The sequence below is a fragment of the Felis catus genome, chromosome D4 (assembly GCF_018350175.1).
Source record: "Felis catus isolate Fca126 chromosome D4, F.catus_Fca126_mat1.0, whole genome shotgun sequence".
NCBI lineage: Eukaryota > Metazoa > Chordata > Mammalia > Carnivora > Felidae > Felis > Felis catus.
Genome location: NC_058380.1, coordinates 30662141 through 30687140, shown reverse-complemented (window position 1 = coordinate 30687140; position 25000 = coordinate 30662141). Strand labels below are relative to the sequence as shown.

Below are 25000 nucleotides of genomic sequence, written 5' to 3'. Positions count from 1 at the left end.
CTTGGCAGTCTTGCCAGCTTTCAGTCTTGGAAATTTCTGCCAAATTGCCCTTTCTTGCCCTTCAAGGAGGTTATCCCAGTTTATATTCCTACTCACAGGCAACCTGAGAGGGTGGATGTTTCTCCACAGCCTCACAAACAATGCTTTATCAGACTCCTCTGATTTTTGCCAAGTAAAAATAGTACTTTGTGGTTTCAGTTTGCATTTTTTGTATTTTGAAGTTCAACATCAACTTGAGATGAATTTAAAAATATTTTCCAGCTTATGTCTTGACTTTATGTGTTTATTTTCCATGAAGACCTTTTTAATTTTACTATTATTATCATTTTTTTTAATTTTTTTTTCAACGTTTATTTATTTTTAGGACAGAGAGAGACAGAGCATGAACGGGCGAGGGGCAGAGAGAGAGGGAGACACAGAATGGGAAACAGGCTCCAGGCTCCGAGCCATCAGCCCAGAGCCCGACGCGGGGCTCGAACTCACGGACCGCGAGATCGTGACCTGGCTGAAGTCGGACGCTTAACCGACTGCGCCACCCAGGCGCCCCACTATTATTATCATTTTAATATTTATTTTTGGGGGGGAGAGTGCAAGCAGGGGAGGGGCAGAGAGAGAGAGGGATAGCAGATCTGAAGTAGGCTCTGCACTGACAGGCTGACAGCAGCTAGCCCAAACTCACAAACCTCGAGATTATGACCTGAGCCGAAGTCAGACACTCAACAGACTGAGCCACCCAGGTGCCCTATGAACACCATTTTAAAAATGTGTATCAATTTAATACATTCTCTTATAGCTTTTAGTTTTTGTTTCATTTAAAAAGGCCCAATTGGAGAGTACAGAAATAATTCATTATTTTGTTTTTACATTTAAAGTCTTTGATCCTTTCGGAAATTTTAGGATAAGGTTAGGAGGTATGCAGGCTTACTTTTGATGCAAAGATGTATATATTGTGATATAATGTGTATATTGTATTAGGACTATAAGTGACTTGGGGGAAAGAGTAGAGTAGTTCCTGTATTGCCTTTCTCTTTACGGGAGTCATTGCAAATTTTTTCACAGATAAAATAATACTTGTCTGTAGGAAACTTGGGAAAATAACAGGAAGAAATGAAAATCATCAAAATCACCCATGGTCCTAGTGTGTATGTGCATATACATATGCACATACTCATACTGTATCGTAAATTTTTTATCACTTGAGACTAACACAGGAACATAGATTTAGAAAATACTTTAAATGGATGCTTAAGTATTGTGTCTGAATTTTTGTTTTTCAACCATCCTAATTAATGCTTTTTGGAGGAGAAATCTAGGACCTTTAAAGGAACACATGGCCTCAGTTTTAGGCTTACCTTTAAATCCTGAGCAGTTTTGGAGAGCCTAAATAGATGAGACATCAGCATTCCTGCAAGCCTGGCACCCAGCGGGTCTCGACCCGAAGTGGCCAAGGAGCTGAGTGGATTGAGAAGTCGAACGCCTCCACCCGCCCCCGCCTGGCCGCCGCCGGGCCTTGGACCCCGCCTCCCGGCTTGGCCCTGCCCGGTAACAGTGCCCCCTAGCGGCAGCGGCGAGGAGGGCTGAGTGCGCGGCTGTGGCGGCTGTGGGAATGCCCCGCATAGCTGGGCAGGTCAGCCAACGAGTCCTTCTCTTCTGACAAGTCCTTTTAATGGCTTTTGGAGCCGCTTGCTTTTATGAGGCCTGTGTCCGCTTCTGCGGTGTTTTGCTGCACTCCTCGACTTCAAGTGCATTAGTGTGGCCGGGCCAGGCCTGGCGCTGCGGAAGACCGCCAGGCGGCCCCAAGGCGGGCCGAGGCTCAGCCCCGGCGTCTGGGGCTCATTTCTGCACCCCACTCTTTCGCCACTCTGTTTGGGGCCTTTTGAGAAGTTTTGAACTTCCGGGGTTGGCTCGCCCGCGTTTGTGGTGTGGTGGGTGGCGTTGCTGTGCCCTGCGCTTGGGCGCGGTCCTTTAAACTTTCTGTTTTTTTAAACTTCGGGGGTGTGGTCGCTGCGCCTCCTTTCTCCCGGGCTGGTTGTTCTCTGGCCACCCGGTCCTTCCCTCCGCCCCGCCTTCCAGATGCTTTGGAGTCATGAGCCGGGAGGGCGCAGGGACCCCTCTGGTGGCCGAGGTGATCAAAGGTGAGTGCGGGGGTTGTCTGTCGCCGGCGCCGCCGGGACACCCGGTACTCAGCATCAGGCGGTGCCGCGGGGAGGGGGGGTCTAGGGGAGGCGAGGAGGCGTCAATTGCCGGCAAAGGGCTGCCCTTCCACTTCGGGCCTGGCCGTTGCTGTCTCACGGGCGTGGGTGGCCTCCCCGGACTCCTTGTCCCCAGGCATGGGCTTGCTTTGGGGCGAATCCACACGGACACGTGCAGTTGGGAACCCAGTGTCCTTACACCCCTGGCTGGTAGAGTAGTTGCGTCTCCTCACCCAAGGGAGCAAAATCCCAGGTCATTCTGTGCACGGGGATCAAGGTTCATTTGTGGTTGGAAAGGAATAAACTCCGGCATCCGTTTGAGTGTTTGTGGTTGCAAGACATTTCAGTTGAGTTTGCAAGGAAGTAAATACAGCGATTGTGTGAGTTGAATTGTAGACAGAAGTTGTTTAAATTCCCATTTGGGGAAAGGATGCCAGCTGGCGTTCTTTATATTTTACTATTTTGAAGGCTGTGCTTGATTTTGCCACAATCTGAGTGTGAGTATTCTCCTAGCACTACTTATTACTACTAAGAGGTATTGCAGGTGACTGCTTCACTGATGATTTTTAGGCAACTTTTTTGGGGGGTGAGGCATGGAGAAAGGGTGGAGCCTCTGAGCATTACTACTCCTTACCATTCTTGCTAAACTTCATAGCAGCCTAACTGCATTTATGCAACACAAGTTCATCTCACACTCCTCTTGGAGAAACCTCTCATTGCTTCTGTTGTAATGGTAATTTGTCTAATTGTAAAAATCACTATGACAGTAGTGATTCCGAATCAAAAAAGAAGCGATCCCTAAGAACAGTTGGATAAACATATGGTTTGTTTTGTTGTGTTCTATAGCCATAAACATTAATTTAGCAGCATTTTTTGATGGCGCTCTTTAGTTTCTGTTTTAAAAAATGCAGTTTCCTATTGAAATAACTTTTTAGGATGACTTGAAAACCTAGTGAAACAAAGCACAAGTAATCTAGGTTGATGCCTAATTATCAAATGCATGCCTCCAGTTGCTGAAATTTCTTAGCCCATGGGTACTAAAGTTTTGTAATGAGAGGTTCCTCTAAAAATCTAGCCATGTTGCTATGTGAAAAATTACTTACTGCTATTGAAATTTATGGTTAAAAGCAATTTCTCCTTTAAAAATGTGGCTTACTTATTATCACCTGCCAGAATAGCAAAACATTTTGAAATTGCCCATTACCCTTACCATGCATGGGAAAAATACAAATTTGACGTCATCTGAAAAGAGTTGCATCATGATATGTGAAACGTTTTTTAATAACCTGAAGGAAGGAACATTGCAATTTTTCCATTTCAGATCGCCTTTGTTTTGCCATTCTCTACAGCAGACCAAAGAGTTCATCAAATGTACATTATTTCAGCATAGATAATGAACTTGAATATGAGAAGTAAGTATTGCTTTTTAAAAGATTGTTAGTAACATTTTTTTTTTATTTTGAAGAATCTAAAGGTATGTTTATAAGTAGAATAGCCTTGGAAAATTACTAATCTGTTGATTATTGGAGAATGCTTTTTTTTAAAACTCTTGGTAATAAAATAGATCTTTAGGAAAAAATCAAAATGAAAGAACCTTCCTAAATTTAATAATTTACATTTGAAATTCTAATAGTTTAAGGTATATTGAGATTAAGCTAATATGCTACTAAGTAAGATGCTGTGTTTTTGCCAGTAGAAACATGTGGAAAAACAGCTTTTTTATTCAACAGGTATTTTCAGATGTTATCGAGGCTAGATTTAACCATTGTCACACTTGTCGTGTTTTTTTAATAAGCATTATTTACCAGAATACCACTAGTATTAAGTTGTATGATCAGTAAAAATTTGGTATACTCTTTCTTGTCTTAATTGGATCTTGTAGTTCCAAAAAGGCATTTATATTAGAGCATCTAGAATGTATATATATGTTTTTGTTTTTCATTTTTAAAGCTTCTACGCAGATTTTGGACCACTCAATCTGGCAATGGTTTACAGATATTGTTGCAAGATAAATAAGAAATTAAAGGTAAAATCTTTTTTACTTAAGATTTGACTTAGGTAATCATTGTTAGCCTGATCCTGGGGAGGGAAAAGTAAGGAAAACATATCTCTGTTTTTTATTTAAAAAAAAAAAAAAAAAAAAAAAAGTCTTGTTTCTCACTGCAGTGGTGCTTAAGACATACATGTGGCTTATTGTTTTATATAGTCAGAGTGTATATGTTTATTTTCCAGAGTTTTGACTGAATGGTTTAAGACTGATTGAGTCCTTTGGTTCTGGTTTGAATTGGTAATGATTAAATACTTGAAAAGCCAAAGTGGAAATTGGTTATTAAAGTGAAACCTCTTACTGTCTGTTCTAATGGAACTGAAACCCAGCAAGAGAAACTTAAACTTCCCTTGCTTTGGTCAAACAATGACCTTTCTGCCTTCACTTTGACAGAGAATGCTAGCAAACTAGTGAAGAAAATTGCATCATCTTACTTCCATTCTATCTTTAATGTCCCGTGATATTGTACTACTACTTGTGACTTTTCACCCTCACCCTTTGTACATACTATTAAGGAGCAGGGAAGGTAGGGGCAAACAGCATCTCTTTAAGGCTGTATATGAGAGTTGCAAAGAATATTTCTATTAGTTTGAACTCAGACCCCATTCCTTTATTTAAAAATCTTTGACTTACGGTTACATATAATAAAAAGTGTCTGTGTACTGCCAGCAATTCCAAATTAGTCACTGTAAATTCTCACGTAGAAAGTGCTGCGTTTAGGGGCCATTACTTTTTTAAAAACAATGTTATCCAGGTGATTACTTACCATACTATTACACAGAAGAAATAAAATTTATTTTCAAGTAAAAATTAAATTGTATTAAAAATTTATGAGTGATTAAGGCAGATTTTTTTTCCCCTTGAGCCTCAAACCTAAAATTCCCCATCATAACTGTTGGAAATACCTGCCAGAGGAGTTACTAATCTGCAAAATGGCAATGTGCCTTTTCTTTTTGTATTAGATAGTATGCCCTACAGGTTTATGTAGAGATGGAAACTCTTTTTTTCTGGGCTTTATTTTTCTCTTGAATAGGAATATAAGCATTTATGGCCTTGTATATTTATGTCCACACCCTCCTCCTTTTTTCCACTTGCCAGTGGCAGGTCTTTTGTTCATACAGGGCTAGGAAGCTAAAAATAATTTCCTCTCCCCCTGCTTGAGTTTCTTTGCTCTAATTTTGAAAGACTTTTTTTCCCCTGTGTATTCCTCTATCTACAGCCTTTTATCCTTCAGTCAACCAAGAATATATTGGTATATTAGTCCTTTTTTTTTTTTTTAAACTTTTTATTATTTACTAGAACCAACTTTCAGGGTATTGACCATCCAACCTGGTAGAAACATTACTGCCTACTCAATTAGTGATAAAAACATGTATCACTCAATTAGTGATAAAAACATGTATGGAGTTTGAATTTCAGTGTCTTGTGCTTATGTTGCTCTATGGCTGGTTGGGTTTTGTTTTTGTTTTTAAAATCAACTTGGATCTCTTACTCTATGTAAACAAAATATGTACACATTCATCATTGACTCAGAAGCCAAGAAATATGTGCTTTTTGAACTCAATATATCCTTTTCCTTATGCTTACCTGAATCTGTTTCTGCTCACGTTAGTGAAATACAGGTGAGGAGGTCCTAACTAATCATATGCTTTCTTTGGTTTTTAAATTCCATATCCTTTTAGATAAAAAGTATAATGTATTTACAGGATTGAAGTATAATGTATGTACAGAAATAGGTACAGATCTTGAGGTTCAGATCAATGAATTTTCACAAACTGAATATATGTAGGTAATCATCTAAGTCATCAAATCAAGAACAGAATGTTAGCAACGCCACACAAGAGCCCACTTATGCTCTGTTATCTCTGTTCCACCCCTTCTCTGCCCTGTTACCTCATTCACTATCCTGATTTGTAACAGAATTATTTTTGCCTGTTTTTATTTACCCTTTTATTAAAAACAATTTTTTTTAACATTTATTCATTTTTGAGAGACAGAGCACGAGTGGGGAAGGGGCAGAGAGGGGGAGACACAGAATCTGAAGCAGGCTCCAGCCTCTCCAAGCTGTCAGCACAGAGCCCAACGCACGCGGCTTGAACTCCCGAACTGCAAGATCTTGACCTGAGCTGAGCCCGAAGTCAGACACTCAACTGACTAAACCACCCAGGCGCCCCACCCTTTTATTTTAATGTAAAGGTTTTGGGAATAGATGTTAAAAACAAAAACGGGGAAAGGAAAGAAAAGTCCCTCCCCCCCCCCCCCCCCGCCTTTTCTAGCATCATATGTATTCTTTCAGAGCATGTACTCTAAGCATATACCTGTTCATGTCTCTTCCTCACTCCTTAATTGTACATTCATTTTAATCCAAGAATATGTCTATTATGGGAAGGTACATGGTATTTTTGAGTATTAGAGTTAACTATTTTAAAGTTCTTGCTAATACAAATGCTTATATGTTGTTAAGATTTGGAATTTATATCTTCATCACAAAGTAAAGTTTTAGAAAACTTGAAATTAAAGAGAAATACTAACAGCTGTTTATCTTTATGCAGTCCATCACAATGATGAGGAAGAAAATTATTCATTTTACTGGCTCTGATCAGAGAAAACAAGCAAATGCTGCTTTCCTTATTGGATGTTATATGGTAAGTATTAAACTGATTTCCTAACATATTAGTGAAAATGCATACGGCAGTGGTACTTTAAATTGCAGTTGGAATTTTGAAATTACATTTTCTATGATAACGTCTTGATTTCTTTCCAGAAAGAACATGTTTTGTTTTTAAAGATTTGACCAGCTGGAAAGGCTGTGCATGTTTGGGAGGATGCGGTATATGGGAGGTTTCTGTACCTTTTACTCAGTTTTGCTGTTTTGAACCTAAAACTACTCTTTAAAAAGTCTATTTTTTAAAAAAATTGATCAACTACTGTGAAACCCCTTTTCTGTGTTTTGCACTTAATAATGCCCCCAAAACTGTGTTTTTATAAACCCATGGTCCGTTTAGTGAAGTTGTAAAAGTGGAGTCAGGATTAATAATTGTTTTTTTTTTTCTAGAAAAACAGCAAAGTGCATCATATGAAGTAAGAGTGCTTTATAATTTGAATATAGGCAATTTTTTCCTAACTGAGGTATGATTCTTAGATCTATTCTTAGGATTCTCTCTATTATCAAAATATCTTGCATGAGGAAAATGGGTGCATACTGCATAGGTTACACGGGACATTGAGAGGTCTGTCTGAATCATTGCAAAGTGTGTTTGGAATAGCCAGTATTTACACAAGAGTTATAAATTTCATTTATTTATAAGCATCAAGGAAGAGCTTTATTTTTTTAGTCCCATTTTATCACTGCCTGGTGCATTTATCTGCAGGAGTATCTTAGCAGCAAGTTTTCCAGAGTATGCCGAGAGCTCCTCCAGAGTGGTGTGTCCCTTATCTTTTTGTTTGTTGGTATGGAAGCTAGCTGTTCTGTTCACTGGAGAAGAGCAAGTTGAATGTGTTTTCTACTCCCATCCACCATAAAGGGATTGTCTTTGAAATTCTTTAGATAAGTTCTTTCTTCCCTCAGCTTGCTACTTGATTCTGTCATGCTTTCCTCCCTTTGAAAGTTATTTTCTGGTATATAGTTTAATAATTTAGAATGTACAGTGACTAGACCACAAGTTGGTGGTACTAGCTAACATTGCACCTAAAAATTTAGTGATTTCCTTTTCTGTTAAAGGCAAATCATTAACAACAGTGATTAAGGCCTTTTTTGCTTTTGTTTTTCCTCTTGTGCTCACAGAAATAGTTGATAGAAATGTTTCTGGGATAGTTTTATCATCTCCGAATATATGAAACACAGGTTGTAGATGATGTCTATTAAAATTTGACTTCTTGGGGCGCCTGGGTGGCGCAGTCGGTTAGGCGTCCGACTTCAGCCAGGTCACAATCTCGCTGTGAGTTCGAGCCCTGCGTCAGGCTCTGGGCTGATGGCTCGGAGCCTGGAGCCTGTTTCCAATTCTGTGTCTTCCTCTCTCTCTGCCCCTCCCCCGTTCATGCTCTGTCTCTCTCTGTCCCAAAAATAAATAAACGTTGAAAAAAAAAATTAAAAAAAAAAATTTGACTTCTTAAGCTTATCGAAATGTGGTGCTTTTGTTTAGTTGTTTGTTTTTCCATCTTTCCTGGTGTTTATTGTGCTTCACAGCAAAAATTCTTAGGGGTAAAAAAAAGCCTACGCAGGTTCTCAACAAAAAGAGAATAGGGAGGTGGCTCTTTTAACAGGGGCATTTGGTCCCATTACTTAGCCAATCACTGAGGATAGGAACCCCATGGATTACAGGATAAATCATGACAGCTTTACAGAAAGAGGGATGTAGCCAGAATTCTTGGGGTTTGTATAGTGTTAGAGGAGATGCTGGAGAAATGGCCCTTGGTGTGACAGTAAAAGTCTTTGCACTGCCCAGGAGAAAATCTGGGTGGCTGAAGCCATTCCATTTCAGAGAATGTGTGCTTGCCTAGAACATACCGAGTTCTGCCTGGACTGTTCTTGGTGCAGTTGTTTGTTTCTGGTCAGGTGAGATGTTCCCAAGTTGGGGGGTGGGTCTTGGGGAGCCAGACATGATGTCTTCAATGTGAAGACCCTCCAGAGAAGGTGGCTGTGATCATGGTGGAAACCAAGCGTTTTGTTAAAAACAAAACACTTGATAATTTTATAAATAAGAAATCTCTTTTTAATAATCTTATTGCTTTTGTGTGTTACTGCTAGTGGAAAAAAAAATGACCTCTTGGCAAATTTACCAAAAATTTGTTGTCATATTTGTTTTAAGTTTGGTGTTGGCCTTTTGACTTTGTTTATGGTTTATTTTGGCATGTAGAAGTGTATTTTTCTATTTTTAACATATTTGGAGTTAGAAATCCTTCCAGGATTTTATGCTCTCAGATTAACACTGATTTGATTGGTTAGGAAAGTGCCAGGTAAGCAATTTGGACATGGACTTGAGTTCATTCCTTTGCTCAGTTAGAAGCCAGCTTGGCAGGAGGATCACAGCTCTTGGCTGTAGTTAAAGTCCTTGCAGCCATGACTGGCTGGCTAAAGTGGGAGCTTGGAGTTCAAATGATGCTAGGTAGAGAAATAGGAGAAAACCTTCTAAGAAAAGGAAATTTATTAATAGTAGCAAAAGAGGATCGAGGTATAACATGGATACCTTAAAAGATGAAACATCAAAGGTAAGCAAATAGAGATTTGATGTGGTTGAAGTCTGTTAAATCCTCTGATGAAAGATTTGTAGAAAGAATGAGAGTTCCCTAAAAAATCGATCTGCAGCCTTGATAACCTTGTTTTGGAGTTATTGAGGAATTTTGGAGATTGTAAGGCTTTTTAATGGTTGACCTGGAAGGTGGTGTGGTAATGTTAAAACAGAAAGTCTAGAGGAAGAAGTTTCGGGAAGGAAATGTTCCAAATGGACTGACTCTTGATCCATCCTTTTACACTCTGGGATTCTGAAGGGGATGTCCCCTTCATCTTTACACATTCAGAAGGACCTAATACAGAGTGTGGAGGAGGCTTGAGAATAAAGTGGCAGTACTTCTATTATCTTTTTGTCTTAAAAACAGAGGAGGTTAGTTTTATAAGTACTCAAAATAACTTAGATACTTAAAACAGGATTGATATGCTCATGCTCCCTTTTGTCAGATGGTCAAGTGTCACATGTGGCAGAAGTGAGATTATTGGCTTAACTGTTCATTTGTCTTCAATGTGCATATTTCCAAGTAATGCACTTTGTGTGGCCTGGTAAATGGATTCACAATCATCTGAAATGGTAGGAGCTTTGGTAACAAATTATGGTGAAAGTAACAATCTTAGGGTGCTTGGTTAAGCATCCAACTCTTGGTTTCAGCCCAGGTCAGGATCTCACAGTTTTGTGTGTGGGTTTGAGCCCTGCATGGGGCTCTGTGCTATCGATGCAGAGCCTATTTGGGATTCTCTCTCTCTACCTCTCTCTCTCTCTCTGCCCCTTCCCCACTTGTGCTGTCTCTCTCTCAAAATGAATAAACTTTAAAATTTTAATTAAAGCAAATTAAAAAAAAAAAGAAAAATCTTGTATACCACTCACCGTAGCAGACTTGAGGAATGTGAAAGATAAGTGCATTACATCATTTTATGAAGTGGTAAGTTTACCCTGTTGTGATAAATCTGTGATTCCTTATTACCTAGCCAGATTTGGAGAGGGGTGGTATATATAGCCTGTCATTTCAAGTAAAGGTGAAGTTCTAAGTGAAAGTGCCTTTCAAAACAAATAAATTCATAATTAAGAGAGTATTTTGAAAATAAAAGTTTGAAACTTTTGTCATTTTGTGGAAAATGTTATGTACAAAACCTGTGTACCCTTGAGAAATTTAGAAAATCTTCCTTAAAAATAAAAAATAAAAACCCTTTTATATTTATAAAAACAGGACATGTGCAGTGGCACCTGGGTGGCTCAGTCGGTTGAGCGGCCGACTTCAGCTCAGGTCATGATCTCGCGGTCTGTGAGTTTGAGTCCCGCGTCGGGCTCTGTGCTGACAGAGCCTGGAGCCTGTTTCGGATTCTGTGTCTCCCTCTCTCTGACCCTCCCCCATTCATGCTCTGTCTCTGTCTCAAAAATAAATAAACGTTAAAAAAAAAAAAAAAAAACAGGACATGTGCATATGTGTGTGTAATATACTATATGTTTTATGTTCACTAGTACAGTTTTATCACCTATTTTTTTCAGTCAGTGGCTCATTGTTCCATTTTAGTACATACTGCATCATCTCTATACCTGGATTATATTCTTATTTCCTCCATCGATCCAAAATGTCCAAAGCAATATGTAATCCAGGACCACACATTGTGTATGATTGTTGTGCCTTTAACCTCACTGACACATTCATGGTACCTTTTTGCTAACACTGATTTATGGAAGAGACCAGACCTCTTATGGAATGTTCTACCTTTCGAATTTCTCTGGTTTCTTCCTTGTGGTATGTTTTAACTGGTTTTCTCCATTCTCTGTATGTCTTCTGAACTGGAAGTTAAATCTGTAGGCTTGTGCATTAGTAGAATATTTTGCATCATATCAGAAAACATATGATATAATACCTAAATTACCATTCAGGATGCTAAAAATGTCCTTTGGATTAGGGGCTAATCATCAAATTCCTTCAATGTATGATTTTTCTCCTTTATGACTTAATGGATTCAGATGGTGTTATTTTGAAACTATTTGTATGTTCAGTTCCCCATCAACCATGCAGCTAGTGTTTTAAACAACAATTATAGTACTTGCCTCAATCAATTTTATTATGATTTCAGTGTAACCATAATTCCTAATTATTTCATTCATCCTTCATTTATTAGTTGGCTTTCTTTCATGGAAATTGAACTTCCTTTCTTCCAGTTAAGATTGTTGGTTATCCTGAAACCAGTTTCCTACTGAAAAGGCAGAATGAATGGTGTTTTTCCATTTAAGTACACAGTTTTCAAAGTCAAGTGTTCTAGTGATAGCCACAAAACAAAATTTTATAACCTGCTTTAAAATCATCTAAGTAAAGTTTCAGTGGATTTTGGGCTTATTTGCTAAGCATGTTTTCAAATGTGCAGCACTCCTCCATTAGTTTTTAATAATATCTGATTAGCATTTGGTAAGTTGGGAATTTACGAACCAAATGTCCATCATTGGCTGGATGGGTTGAAAGAATGAGTGTAATCGTTTCTGCATTTACATATACTTACCACAGTAAAGTATCTGTTTTAGTTAAAGCACCCATTAAAATCAAGAATTGAAACAGCTGTGCATGATTTTATGTATATGAAGTTCTTGGAAGGCTACCTATTCTATTCCATAGAGACAGAAAGCATATCAGTGGTTGTCTCAGACTTATGGAGAGGGGGAAACATTTGGGATTAACTGGGAAGATGCACAAGAGAACCTTTGAGGGTGATGGGAATTTCCTGTCTGGATTGTGTCATGGTTATATAGGTGTAGACAGTTGTTAAAATCCATTGACTTGTACATTTAAAATTATGTTTTTATTGATTGTAAAATATACTTCTGTAAATATTTTTTAACTAAAAAAAGTAATAAGTAAATAGAAGAAAAGAAGTAGCTGAACTCACAACTCACAACTAGGCATTTAAAAACACTTAAAAAATGAAGCATTAGCTGTTAAATTTATTAATATTTTAGTGAAGAAGTTCTTTATTTTACTATTTTTTTTGTGAAGAAGTTCTTTAAAGCACAATTACTGTATATAATCATTTAAGAAATAACTGTCACTTTATCTTTGTCTATTTAATTTTTTATGTGTATACTTTGTAGTGGAAGTGATAGTGTGTAATACTAGTAGGTATAAACATTAATTTCTAGTTGCAAAATAGTTTTTTGAAGAGGCCACTGAGCTGGCTTTTAATTTCAGTTTAGGTAGAATATCTGGCACAAATTAAACATTGAATAAAATGTCTTCTTCTTTTTCTTTTTTCCCCCTGCTCCTGTCCACCATTATCATATCTTAAATCTGCTTTTTATATTAAAAAACAAGAAAGTTACCATTTTATCTTATTGCCCCAGCAGCAGTTCTGTTTTCCTGCAGATATATAGTAGTTAGCTCTTCCATAGGTTAAATGTACTTTTGAGGGCTAGCGTGGGAAATTAGCCATTGTTTCTAATAGTTTTTGTGGTTAAGGCGTTCTGAGTATAAGATAAATGACAGAAGCAAACTCTTGGTACATAGCTTGCAAATTTGCTTTCCTTTAATGTTTAATAGATTACTTTGGTAGAGCTAATTGTGCTAACATATAGATTTCCTGTTCAAAATTTATCACTCTGTATTATTATTTTTTATTTCTAAGCAATTTTTATAACCTTTATAATGACTTACCTTGTAAATTGTTAACATTTACATTGAAAATTATACTAATTAAATTCTGGGAATTGATTAATTCAGCAATCTGTGAGTAGAATCCTAAATTGTATTGAATTTGAGATTACTTCAACAATTAGAATAAGAGCTCAGGGACTTAATTTGTTATTTAATGATGATTTTTTGAACTTGTAGTCTCCTTTTCCTGAAGGATTTAATTATTTTGGACCCGGAGTAGTCAGTGCCAGGTTAAGGTGGCTGCAGGGTGAAGGGATCAGATGAGAAGTTAAGACAAAGGGAGCACAGAGGAGAGGATCTGGGAGCTGTAGGTAAGAATCCAGTTCGGCAAATAGCCATCTAAATGGGGCAGCAAAGACTGGAGGATAAAATCAGGTGGGATGGCCAGGGTCTTGGCCCTGGGCAATACTCAGCCCTGGGCAAACACCCTTCCTGGGTGTCAGTGAAAAGTAGGGCCAACAGCAACAGGCAGCTGTAAATAGCAACCAGGAACCAGGTTAGTGTGAGGTGTGCCCAAAAGGGGATAGGATGGGCCGGAGGAACAGGCCAGGTGGTAGAGGTGGCTGTAGGCATCACAGTTCACAGCCTTACTACTTCTTCCTTTTTCACCCTAGTGAGCCTGACTGCTGGTATTTCAGCTGCCCATGATACTTGCTAGGTGGTATTAGTTTGGGGAAAAGGTAAAGAGAAATGACTCTGACTGTTACGAGCTTTGATTGTAGATCTTTTAAGCTGTCTGGAATTTTGGATCCTGTCCTTGTTTTAATACTTATTTTATTTTTTTATTAAAAAAATTTTGTTTAACATTTATTTATTTTTGAAAGGCAGAGAGACAGAGCGTGAATGGGGGAGGGGCAGAGAGAGGGGGAGACACAGAAACAGAAGCAGGCTCCAGGCTCTGAGCTGTCAGCACAGAGCCCCACGTGGGGCTCAAACTCACAGACTGCGAGATTGTGACCTGAGCCGAAATCGGCTGCTTAACCGACTGAGCCACCCAGGCACCCCTAATACTTGTTTTAGATAGTATGGTTTCTCATCTATAAATAAGGGCTGAGCAGTAGGCCCTCTTCCATCCATAGCAAGCAGTGTGATTTTGGGTGACCAGTTGGAGAAGTGGGAGAGTAGTGGCCTGCTGGCTTTGTGTAACTAACAGTATTTATTTTTAAAATAATAGTAGTTTGTTTGTTTTTGCCATGTTTAAAAATTAGGTTTCATGTAAAAAAAAAAAAATCAAGATTTTTGCTTTGTTTAGAAAAAAAAATCCCTACTACTCACATAGTATAACCATGTACACTTAATACCCAGAACCAATTCCCTCACATTAAAAAAAAAAAAAAAAAAAGTTTATTTATTTATTTTGAGAAAGAGAGTGAATCCCAAGCAGGCTCTGCCCTGTCAGCATGGAGCCCTACACAGGGCTGGATCTCACAAATCCTGAGATCGTGACTAGAGCTGAAATCTAGAGTCGGACCCTTAACTGACTGAGCCACCCAGGCGCCCCTCCCTCACGTTTATTAGCTGTATGGCTTTGGTAGATATGATTGCTACTCCAAACTTCCAGTTTCCCTTTATCTAAACTGAGAATCATTATACTAGCCTACTGTTATATAAATAAAAATAATTAAAATGAAAACTGTTGAAATATAAGGCCATCTGATTTTTTTCTAAAAATGATTTAGGTTTTTTTTTTTCATATTTCTGTATTTGTGCAGGAGCTGTGAAATTGATTTATTTATCTTATCATGTAAAACTGTATTGTATATAGTCTTTCCCTGCTCAATAAGCTATTTCCGTAAGCTTATTTCCATGTTTAAGCTTATTTCCAACTTTCACGAACATTTCAGTATTAATCTGGAGAGAGTGATTTCTTTAAAAAAGATCATTCAAGTCTTGGCATAGGAAAGACCGTGTCATCTGGTTGTTGCGCATGTAAGTTAATACTGGAAACATTGTGACATTTCTCCATGAAAAATACTTGAAAATGGGGGCACCTGGGTGGCTCAGTCGGTTAAGTGGCTGACTCAGGTCGTGATCTGAGTTTGTGAGTTTGAGCCCCGCGTCGGGCTCTGTGCTGACAGCTCAGAGCCTGGAACCTGCTTCAGATTCTGTGTCTCCCTCTCTCTCTGCGCCTCCCCTGCTCACGCTCTGTTTCTGTCTCCCAATAAGATAAACATTAAAAAAAAAAAAGAAAAATACTCGAAAATGGTTTACTGGTTTATTGGGCTGCCACATTTGTTGTGGAGTTTAAGTACTTTTTGTTATTCTTCATTCTTAGAATGATTTGTGTAATGTTTTGGTTTTTAGAACTGTACCAAAGACCAATAAGTATATAGCTTAAGCTTCAAAATGCTCTATGTAAGAATAGAAATAAGAAGCATGTGTCTAAGTGATTGGGTGTTATTATTTGAGGCCTGAGTGGTCAGGATTGAAACTGATCAGTCTGTGATTCTTTTCTTTCAGTCCACTAATTAATTCATCACCGATTGAGCCCAGCCCCTCCCAGGTTTTGCAACACAGATCAGTAGTCCAAGGTTAGAAGTTCTCACAGGGACTGAGGCAGGCAGATGGTAATTTAAAAAATGGGGGTGGTGGAAGTCCTAGAAATGGCTTTGATTTTATTCAGCAAAAAAGATCATGACTTTGAAAAGCACTATTGACTTCTCAAGTATTTCTGCCCCAATATTTTATTCATCCTGTGAGATTGCTGTTTGCTTCTTCAGAGAGAGAAAAAGAGAGAGGTGGCAACAAGCTCTCCTTCCTAATGCTTTCTAAGCCACAAGACTTGCTTATCTTTACATCTCTGCACTTGTCATCTATTTTTTTATTTATACACTTTTAACAAACTGATCATTTCTTACTGTTGATTGTGTTACCATATTATTGCTGCCTGACAAATTACCCCCCTGGACTACAGTCATCTAAAGGCTAGCCTGGGGCTGCTGGAGGGTGCACTGCTAACGGGGTCTCTTCACACTCCTGCCAACTAGCGCTGGTTATTGGCACATGGCCTTAGTTCCTTGCCACACAGCTGCCCAAGTACCATCACTGAATGGCACCTTGAGGTACCTGGAGTGAGGAATCCAATACTGGAGCCACAGTATCATTTATGCCTCAGAAGTCACACTCTGCCTTTTATGCATTGTTTATACATAGGTGCCCAATCAATGTGGGAGGGGGCCATGCAAGGGTAGAAGTACCAGGAGGTGAGCATCACTGGGACTGTTTTGGAAGCTGGCTACCACAGCTGTTTAATATCTCTCTTGTTCCTCATTTGTTGCTTCCTATTTTTGGATGGCAGTGTGGATTTAGAGTGAGCATTCTATATTTGTACAAAGCTTCTCATGAAAATATACCAAAGGAATTTGAGAAGGACCTAGCTTCCAAATTGCCGGGAACACAGTGATAGATCATAAAATTGCATTGAGTTAGAGTTTACTAATTTGAGGATCTGTGTTAATAGAGGAGCCATTTATACGGTTTTTCTTAAAAAACAAATTTAGAATAATTTCATTTGGCAAGGCCTTTTGATGCGGAGAGATACGTGAGTGTACAGTTAAAATGATAGATTGCTAGCAGATATTTCCTTAATAGTTCTGTGTCTTAGTCCTTCTGAGTAGCCATAACAAAGTACCAGAGACTGGGAGGCTTATAAACAGAAATGTATTTCTCACAGTTCTGGAGGCTGGAACTTCCGGGATCAGAATGTCAGCATGGACTGGTGAGGCCTCTCACGTGGTGGAAGGGGCTGAGGATCTCTCTGGAGCTTCTTTTAGAAGGCACTAATCCCATTCATGATGGCTCCACCTTTATGGCTAACCATCTCCCAAAGGCCCCATCTACTAATAGCATCACATCCCCTTTTGGGGGTTAGGATTTCAACATAAGAATTTGCAAGGTGGGGCACACAAACATTCAGACTATAGCATTATATAAATAGACTTATTCTGAGTCTATAAATTTCTTACAGCTTATCTCATTATACCCAGTATTACCTGTTTAAGTACATTATGTACAACATCCCCCAACTAGATTTCAAAAATAACATTTTTTTTTTTAAGTTCATGGCTAGGGATTTAGGTTTTATTCCCCCATAGGAGGAAATGTTATATTGCTCTTGTGTTCTTTGAATTGAACTTATGTTCCAAGGCTAACCCAGAATTATTTAATGTATTAGCGACTGTGTTTTGAAAGTAAGGAAATAATACTATTGCAATTTTAGTAATTAAAGAAACCAAAGAACTGCAATCTTGAGTAAGAGGAATTTTCTTTAATGTGGTGCTTAAGGAAAAATTACTATAATTTGAGAGAAGGTTTTATTAGAAATTTATGGAAAATCTGAAAGAGGTCTCTGGATTTCACTTACTTAAATTATGTATATATACACATATATACTCAAACACAATTGAATCAAACCTGTTTTCACTCTCATTTGCCTCAAAGTGTTTTTTATTTGGTTTTGTTCTTTTGGTTTCAGGGGTGGTGTTTGGAGGGGAGTTGTCTGCTAGTAAGTCCTAAAATAGAATGGAGAAAAGAAAATACTTTACTGATGTTATATAGTAAGCCTTAGATAAAAAAGGAAGCATGTTGGAGACTAGAAGAGAATGAGGAGATTTGGAAAGAGGGATTTGTTTTTTAAAAAGTTTTAAATTTTTCCTGAAAGAATTGTTATGCTGTCTTTCCAAATGAATAGCAATAAAATAAAAAGTCAGTTGACAGGTTGATGCTTAAAAGATAATGTATAGACAAGTATGATGAGTGAGATTATAAATGATTATCTTGTGGCTAACTCATGATAAACTGCAATTGTATATGAGTCAGAAATACTTGTACTTGAAAATTTGTTTGATACTGGGTAACAAAGTATTTCCTTATTCTTGAAATTGATTGTTCTTTGTGGTACTTTTTTTGTGGATTTGTATCCTCCTATAGATAAAGAAATGTTAAGAGATAAATATTGGAAGATTCTGTATAGTTAATTAAAGTTGAGCATTTTTTTTTAGAGTAAATGGGATGAAACCATATTGAGAAACAGCCTAGACATTGGGAAAATTTTCCATTTGTGATTCTTAAAACAGAAAATTGGTAAAATGCCCTCTGGAAGCTGAGTTAACTGTTACGACTCGTTTTGGAATATACCCTTCTCTAAGTTTCAAAGATCCTTGCTGGATCTGTGATTTTGTAATTTGTTTTAATCCAGTGATTTTTTTAATTTAAGATTTAAACATTTTCTAACCATTAACAAGTAGATTTAGGTTCAGTGAATTAAACATTGAACCACAGTATATATAATATATAATCTATGAACCAGGAGTCAAATGAAACCCACGATGTGGGTCCTCACTTGAGACAGCTCACATTACATTGAAGAAACAGCTCATATGTGTATGTAGTAGAGATTAAAAGTTTATAATTAACTTTTTTAATGATTTATTTTTACCAGTCAACATTTAAAGTATATTATCCCAAAGTAAGCTTTAGCACTGACTCTAATTTGTATCATAATATATGTGCCAAATCTAATGCTTGTGGCCACCTCCCCTCCCCTATATATGAGCTGAAAATGCCCTGCCCTGCAGGAAGATTCTGAGTTGGAAAAAAGACTTGTGCCTTCAGATAGCATGTGGGTCAGATAATCCCAGGCAAACTTAATTGGAGATTGAAGATGACTTATTTAGAGGGAGGCCAGTAGTTTTTTTAGAACCAGTGACTTTGAAGGAACAGAAGGAGAGTATGAGGCTAGTAAAATACTTCTGCAACACCACAACTGAGAAGACAGTGGAACAACATGTATAAATTATTGAGAGAAAAGAACTACCCACCAAAAATCATATACATAGTCCATAAATTCAGGGCAGAAAACAAGAAATTATCAGAAATGTGAGGAATACCTACCAGTAATGGACCTGAAATACTAAAGCATCTACTTGAAGTAATTCTACCAGATAAAAATGGAAGCATAATGTAGTTCTGAGGATAAAAGAAGCCAATGAGAATAGGAAGCAAATGCAGTTTTATAGGAAACTTGTACAGTATTGTAAGTAGTTAAATCTAAATGGATGGAGTTAATAAACTTGCTCTGCCTTTATGTCCTTTTCCACCTTTTCCCTAGTCTCAATCCATCTCCCAACCCTGACACCCACACACTTCTTTATGATCATTTCAGTGGCTTTTCATAAAAGAGATGAGGTACAAGCATGTGTTCAGTCTAACATCTTGGTTTAGAAAATCTGTTTTAAAAATTCTATACTTGTTACTACAAAAGGTTGTTGTGAATTTGTTGCTGAGTGTTCTTCCTGCAAGCAACAGAAACTAGCTATGGCAGATTGAAACAAAAAAGGGATTCACTGAGGGGTGCTGGGGGACTCTCAGGATCCTTGGGAAAGCCAGAGACCCAGACTCAGGTAATTGGAGAGGTCACTTTGCAGTGACAGCACTATATCTTCATTTAGAAATAAATTGCCTTTTTCTTTTCTTTTCATATGTAGGTTATATATTTGGGGAGGACTCCAGAAGAAGCATATAGAATATTAATGTGTGGAAATACATCCTATATTCCTTTCAGGTAAATATAAGAGTGATATGATAAATTCATTCAGTCATGCCCTTGCCAGAAATATCTTGGTATAATTGTTTCTGAAAAAAAGAAGACCTGGTAAATAGTCAATTTAGAGTGGGTGCAAATAATCCAGTAGATCTGGGTTGCTCAACAGTGACACTTTCGACATTTTGTTGTGGGGGCTGTCCTGTGTATTGTAGGACACTCAGCAGCATCCCTGGCTTCTGCCTACTAGTTGCCAGTAATACCTCCACCTCCATGAAATTAATTGCGGAAACCAAAATGTCTCAGACATTGTCTCTAGGCAGTGAATCACTTCTATGTGAGAACCTCTGCCACTCATGGAAAATAGGCTTTATAATCAGATGACAGTCCTGTAGTTAGAACTCAGAGCTACCGCTGAGGAGTTCAAGTCCTGAGGAGTTAAGAGAGAAGTTTTCCTGATAATCAGGAGTTGGTTGCCAGAGCAAAAAGGAACCTCTTTGTCCTAGGGATTTGCCAGCAGAGATAGTGGGCAAGGTTGCTAATGCAGCAACACTACTAGAGAAACCAAGTGGCTGTGTCCTAGAGGCACTATGTAAATACTCTCTGTACCCGAATGGATGATGTCCTCATCCTCATCTCAAACTTACCAGGTGATTGTGTTGAAGATCTTTTGAAAAAAACTTGTGTTCTTTTTTTTTTCTTTAAGTTCTAAAAATTTCTCTCTTTCTCAAAATGCTTGACTTAGTTACATTATCTAAATATTGTGTGGCGCTTGACATGTAATAAAGATGTGAAATAATTTTGCTGATTGCATGCTGTGTTGTTAATTTCAAGTGCTGTATTATTCTTCCACTTGTAAGCTAGGTAGTGATTTTAGTATTGTTGCATATACCTTGAATGCCTGATTTTGAAGGTATGGCTTCACTTTTTAAATGTAAGCTTGTGAATTTGACTTCATTGTGGACAAGCTTTAGGAGGGTCTCCCATTGGGCAGAATCTTCAATAACTGTAGGACTGTCCATAGACTTACTCCATGAAATAGATATTTGTTTCAATTACATATTGCACTAAAGATTGTATATTAAGTGATTTAGCAAATTGGAAGAATTACTTTGAACCCAGTACTATCACCTTTCTTTCTAGTGCAAGGATTATGTTAGGTATTCTGTTATTTGAGGTGGGTAGGGAGAGATGGAGATAATTTTCTAACATGGAGAGTGTGCTACTTTTCTTCTCAACCTGTAATCTAATAGCAACCATATACTTCCTTTAGAAGAAAGGCTTGTATCTGTGGTCTGTGAGTCACAGGAACATTGATATACAGTGATAATTTAGTTGTACAGAGTTCTTTATATTGATATTCCTCTATAATAGTGCCATTCTTAAAGTTTATAGCATAAGGTCTTGAAATAGAATAAGTGCACACATTTCCTATAATGCAAGTAAGGATCCATGGAACACTGTTGATGTAAAAGAGAATTTGCATTGATTTAAATGCAAAGGCCAAAAATAGAATAACTGTTGCTTTTTTTTTTTTTTTTTTTTTTTTTTTGCCATACCTGAGTTTAAAATTACTGAAGTTTGGCACTGAGAAATGAAGTTAGTTACTTCTAGTCCCAGGAGCAAATGTTTGTAATTCTTTAAAAAAATAGGACTTAGCTAGAAACAGCTCAAGATGGTAAAATTTGAATCTTTGCAGTCATAGATGCCAGATATTTGATATATCTAAAGTATTGTGTCTCCAAGTGTGGCCTATGAATTAGTGTCAATCTGTGAAGTTTTTGTTCCAGTTAAGTATAGCAATTGAGAGCAAGATTTGAGAGACTTTGGTAATAATGTAATAGGATATTTTTATGTGTGTGGAATCGAATATTAGAAGAATTTGGGCTTGTATTTAATATGTTTTTTGCCTTCTGTTTTTCTAGTAATTCATTTTTGTTTATAAAAAATGCATTTTTATGAATAAAATACTTTTTTATTTACAGAAATAAAATTGTGTTATTTGGGGTATGTAATAGTACAATACTGTTGTATTTTATACTTAACTGCATTCTACAAGAGTATCAGCATATGGCAGATATAAAAATCTGGTGCTTTATCACATTTTACTATTCTGTTGAACTTACTAGTTAGAAAGTAGGCCAGTCAGAATTAATAAAGCTTGATAATATTTTTTAAGTTTGATAATATTTTGGAAGAGATTGCATTATAGTCTTTTATTCTTGCCACTTGAAGTGCATAGTATAAATATAGCTGTTAAGAATAGCATTGATTTACAGTTAAAAAAACTTTTGGTTCTCCACAGCAATATTTAATTAGATTTAATTCAACCTAGATATAATTCTTCAACCACTGAGTTGACTTGATTTCTTAATGGATATATTGAGTATTTCTCTCTGCATGTCTAAATGAAAAAATAGTATAAAATGTAGTTCGATATTTTCTTGATACCTTAGGATTATGGTTATGAAGAGCATATATTTCTATTTTTTTGGTTATTACCTATAATACTCTTTTGCTTCTTAGTTGATTTTTTTATGGTGGAGGGGGTCTCTACTTACTATTTTCAGCCCACTAACCTCATGTGTATATAGTTCAGTGTACAGAACACTGCCAGCACCCCTGAAGATTCCTTTCAGCCCTTTTCTAGTGAGTAACCACCCCCTAAGTAACCACTGCTGACTTCTACCACATCAGTTAGTTTTTCTTGACTTTGAACTTCTTATAAATGGAGTCAGAGAGTAGGCATTTCGCAGAACTGGGACTAGCTTTTAAAATACATCATGCCTGTGAGATGTATCTGTGTTGTGGCAGGCATCAGTAGTTCATCTTTTTTTTTTTTACTGCTTTTGTAGCATTCCATTCTATGAATACATCACAATTTCTTTGCTTTTTGTCCTTTTGATGGATTCCTGGGTTGTTTGCAGTTTGGGGCTATTATGCATACAAGCCGCCGCAAAATCTGTTATTTTTTAAACTAGTATTTGACACTGTTTTGCAGTTTTTCAGCAATACTCCTTCATTGATTCTCATCTGCTTTTCTAAGTTTGTTAAATGATCTTACCCGCCCCAACCTTACATCTAGATTCATAGCTGCTATTCTGCTGTTTTGAAGAAGCCTGATTGCTTGGGTAGAAGGAAGGAAGTGTGGGTGTGTTTAAAGTTGGAGGTGTTAATGAAGTAAACGGGAATGAATAAAGATTCTTGTCATCTATTCAGGTAGTATGATGCATGAGGCAGAACTTTAGCTGAGCCCAGATCAAAGCTTGTCGAATCATCATCGACTAGAGCAGGGCTTGGCCCATAGTAGGTTCTCAGAAAATATTCAATGAGTAAATGCATCAAGTTATCACAAAGACTGAATCAACATGTCTTTAATTTCACTGGGGAAGAATTAGCAGTACGTTAAGAAGATAATAAAAGTGGTAAAAACACTGGGATGCGATTTGAGACTTCACCATATTTCCTCTGATAATTTTGATTTGGTTTAGGCTAAATTACTTAATTTCCTTACCCATAGGTTCTTTATCTAAAAATGTTCTTTATTCAATGAAAAAATTATTTCTACAAATCAAGAAATATTTGTGTTGATTATATAGGTCAGTGGTTCTTAAACTTGAACATGCATCACAGTCACCTGGAGGACCTGTTAGAACAAAAATTACCTGGCCCACCCATATAGAACCTCTGACTCAGTGGGTCTGGGGTGGAGCTGGGAATTAGCAGGTGATGCTGATCGTTTGATCAGTGACCACACTGATAACTGCTATGGGTCGTTTTGTTTTTCTCCTCCCGAATATTACCAATAAACTACTGGTAAAATCATTTTCTAGGTTGCATAGAGACCTGGTCTAGCTTTTGGATGAGCAGCTTTTTAAATTCAGAAGCTTACTGGACAAAAATGGCACATTGTAAGACTTTGTGTGCAATCCTATGAAGGCTAACCTATAACTTAACTCAGTAATTCTAACCAATCCAGACAGTAATGTCTAAAACTAAAATAGTCCTTTTCCTCCTTGTTCATGTTGCTATGAAAGTCTGTATTCTTAAGGTTTATGTAAGTTGAAATCTTAAATAATTTTTCAGGTTAAGTAATACTACAATTGAAAACTCAACCAAGACAGGCAATTAATGATGGCTTCGCTAGCAGCTGTTTCCACCAGGGGACCAAATAAGGACCATTCAGAGAGTCACAGTTGTTTGGCATGTCTAGAATGATCACAATTAAATTAATTTTTATCTTGTCTAATTCCAAACATTTTTACTTCGTAATGGCTCACAGTAGCTAGAAGGGGGAAGTAGATGGGATTGGAGTTCAAAACCTTAACTGACATTAAGAGATTTGTGCTAAGATTACAGATAGATGTTGATGAGGTGTTGGGCTGTTGGGTGGAGTTGTCTGTAAACTAATTTAAGCACTTCCCCAAGAGCACTAAAGCTCTACTAAAGGTGGTTGGCCCCTTAGTTCCTGTGGTTTTCTTGGTAGTCTAATCTTGTAAGAATCAGAAAGAAGTTACTCAGTTAACTTGTTAAAAATTGTGAAAGCATAATGAGAAGAGCAGACTGCCTTCTTTTTAGCTTGCAACTAGTATTTCAGTTAGCAATAATTGCGCCTCAGATAAACCTCATTGGCTACAATACTGCCACTGTGCAAAGCTTGCACCTAGTATTTCAAATATTACTTTGATTTCCCAATATTGTTTTCCTTCATGGATAGACCTGTACCTGCAGCATATACTTACAACATGCACACACATATATGTGTATACAGAATCAAAAAGAAGTCTTACCTGGTAACAGTTTAATATGATATTTTCCAGTAAAAAAGAAAAGATTCAATGCCTTGCTCGTTTGTGGGGAAGGGTACATATTACTGATTAGAACTTAAGGAACTTTTGAAGCCCAGCCATCAAGGCCAAAAATGATCTAGGGAGATCATTTGAAATTTAAAAAGTGGTCATTATTGATTCATGCCTATAAAATAATATCTACTGGAATAGGTAGAAACTGCAGTGAAATTTATAACAATGACTTATCCTTGACTTAAAAATCGAAAGGCAAGATTTTTGTTTTTTGAGTCTGATCCTGAGTATGTGGTTTGCTTTTAAATACTAGTCTGCTTTGTCTTGAGGTAAGTGTACTACAGAAAACTAAATTTAACTGAGCTATGTATTTCAATACTTTTGGGATTTCAGAGATGCTGCCTATGGAAGTTGCAATTTCTACATTACACTTCTTGACTGTTTTCATGCAGTAAAGAAGGTAAGTGAATTGTAAGATGTACCCAGTGTTGAGTTGGAAGACTAGGCCTTTTCTGCAAGGATCTTCCAAGATGTGTAT

General features: G+C 37.4%; 1 protein-coding gene and 1 non-coding gene across 11 annotated transcripts in view; one reads left to right on the top strand and one right to left on the bottom strand.

The window, feature by feature from the left end:
* The window catches only part of CDC14B (cell division cycle 14B), a 104936-nt gene that overhangs the window by 48520 nt on the left and 31416 nt on the right, over nucleotides 1-25000 (top strand). For 6 of the 10 annotated variants that reach the window (XM_045043228.1, XM_023242263.2, XM_023242267.2 and 3 more), the window contains exons 2-6: nucleotides 3514-3604; nucleotides 4143-4218; nucleotides 6792-6884; nucleotides 19605-19681; nucleotides 24856-24922. In XM_045043228.1, coding sequence (XP_044899163.1) covers nucleotides 3514-3604; nucleotides 4143-4218; nucleotides 6792-6884; nucleotides 19605-19681; nucleotides 24856-24922 — 404 coding nt within the window. Of the gene's footprint in view, nucleotides 1-1899; nucleotides 2136-2199; nucleotides 2690-3513; nucleotides 3605-4142; nucleotides 4219-6791; nucleotides 6885-19604; nucleotides 19682-24855; nucleotides 24923-25000 lie in introns of those variants that run through there. The other 4 variants (XM_045043230.1, XM_019815885.3, XM_003995462.6 and 1 more) reach the window with 4 other exon arrangements.
* Nucleotides 24173-24318, bottom strand: LOC111557685. The gene has a single exon (XR_002737915.1). It is a non-coding gene; the product is annotated as a U4 spliceosomal RNA (small nuclear RNA).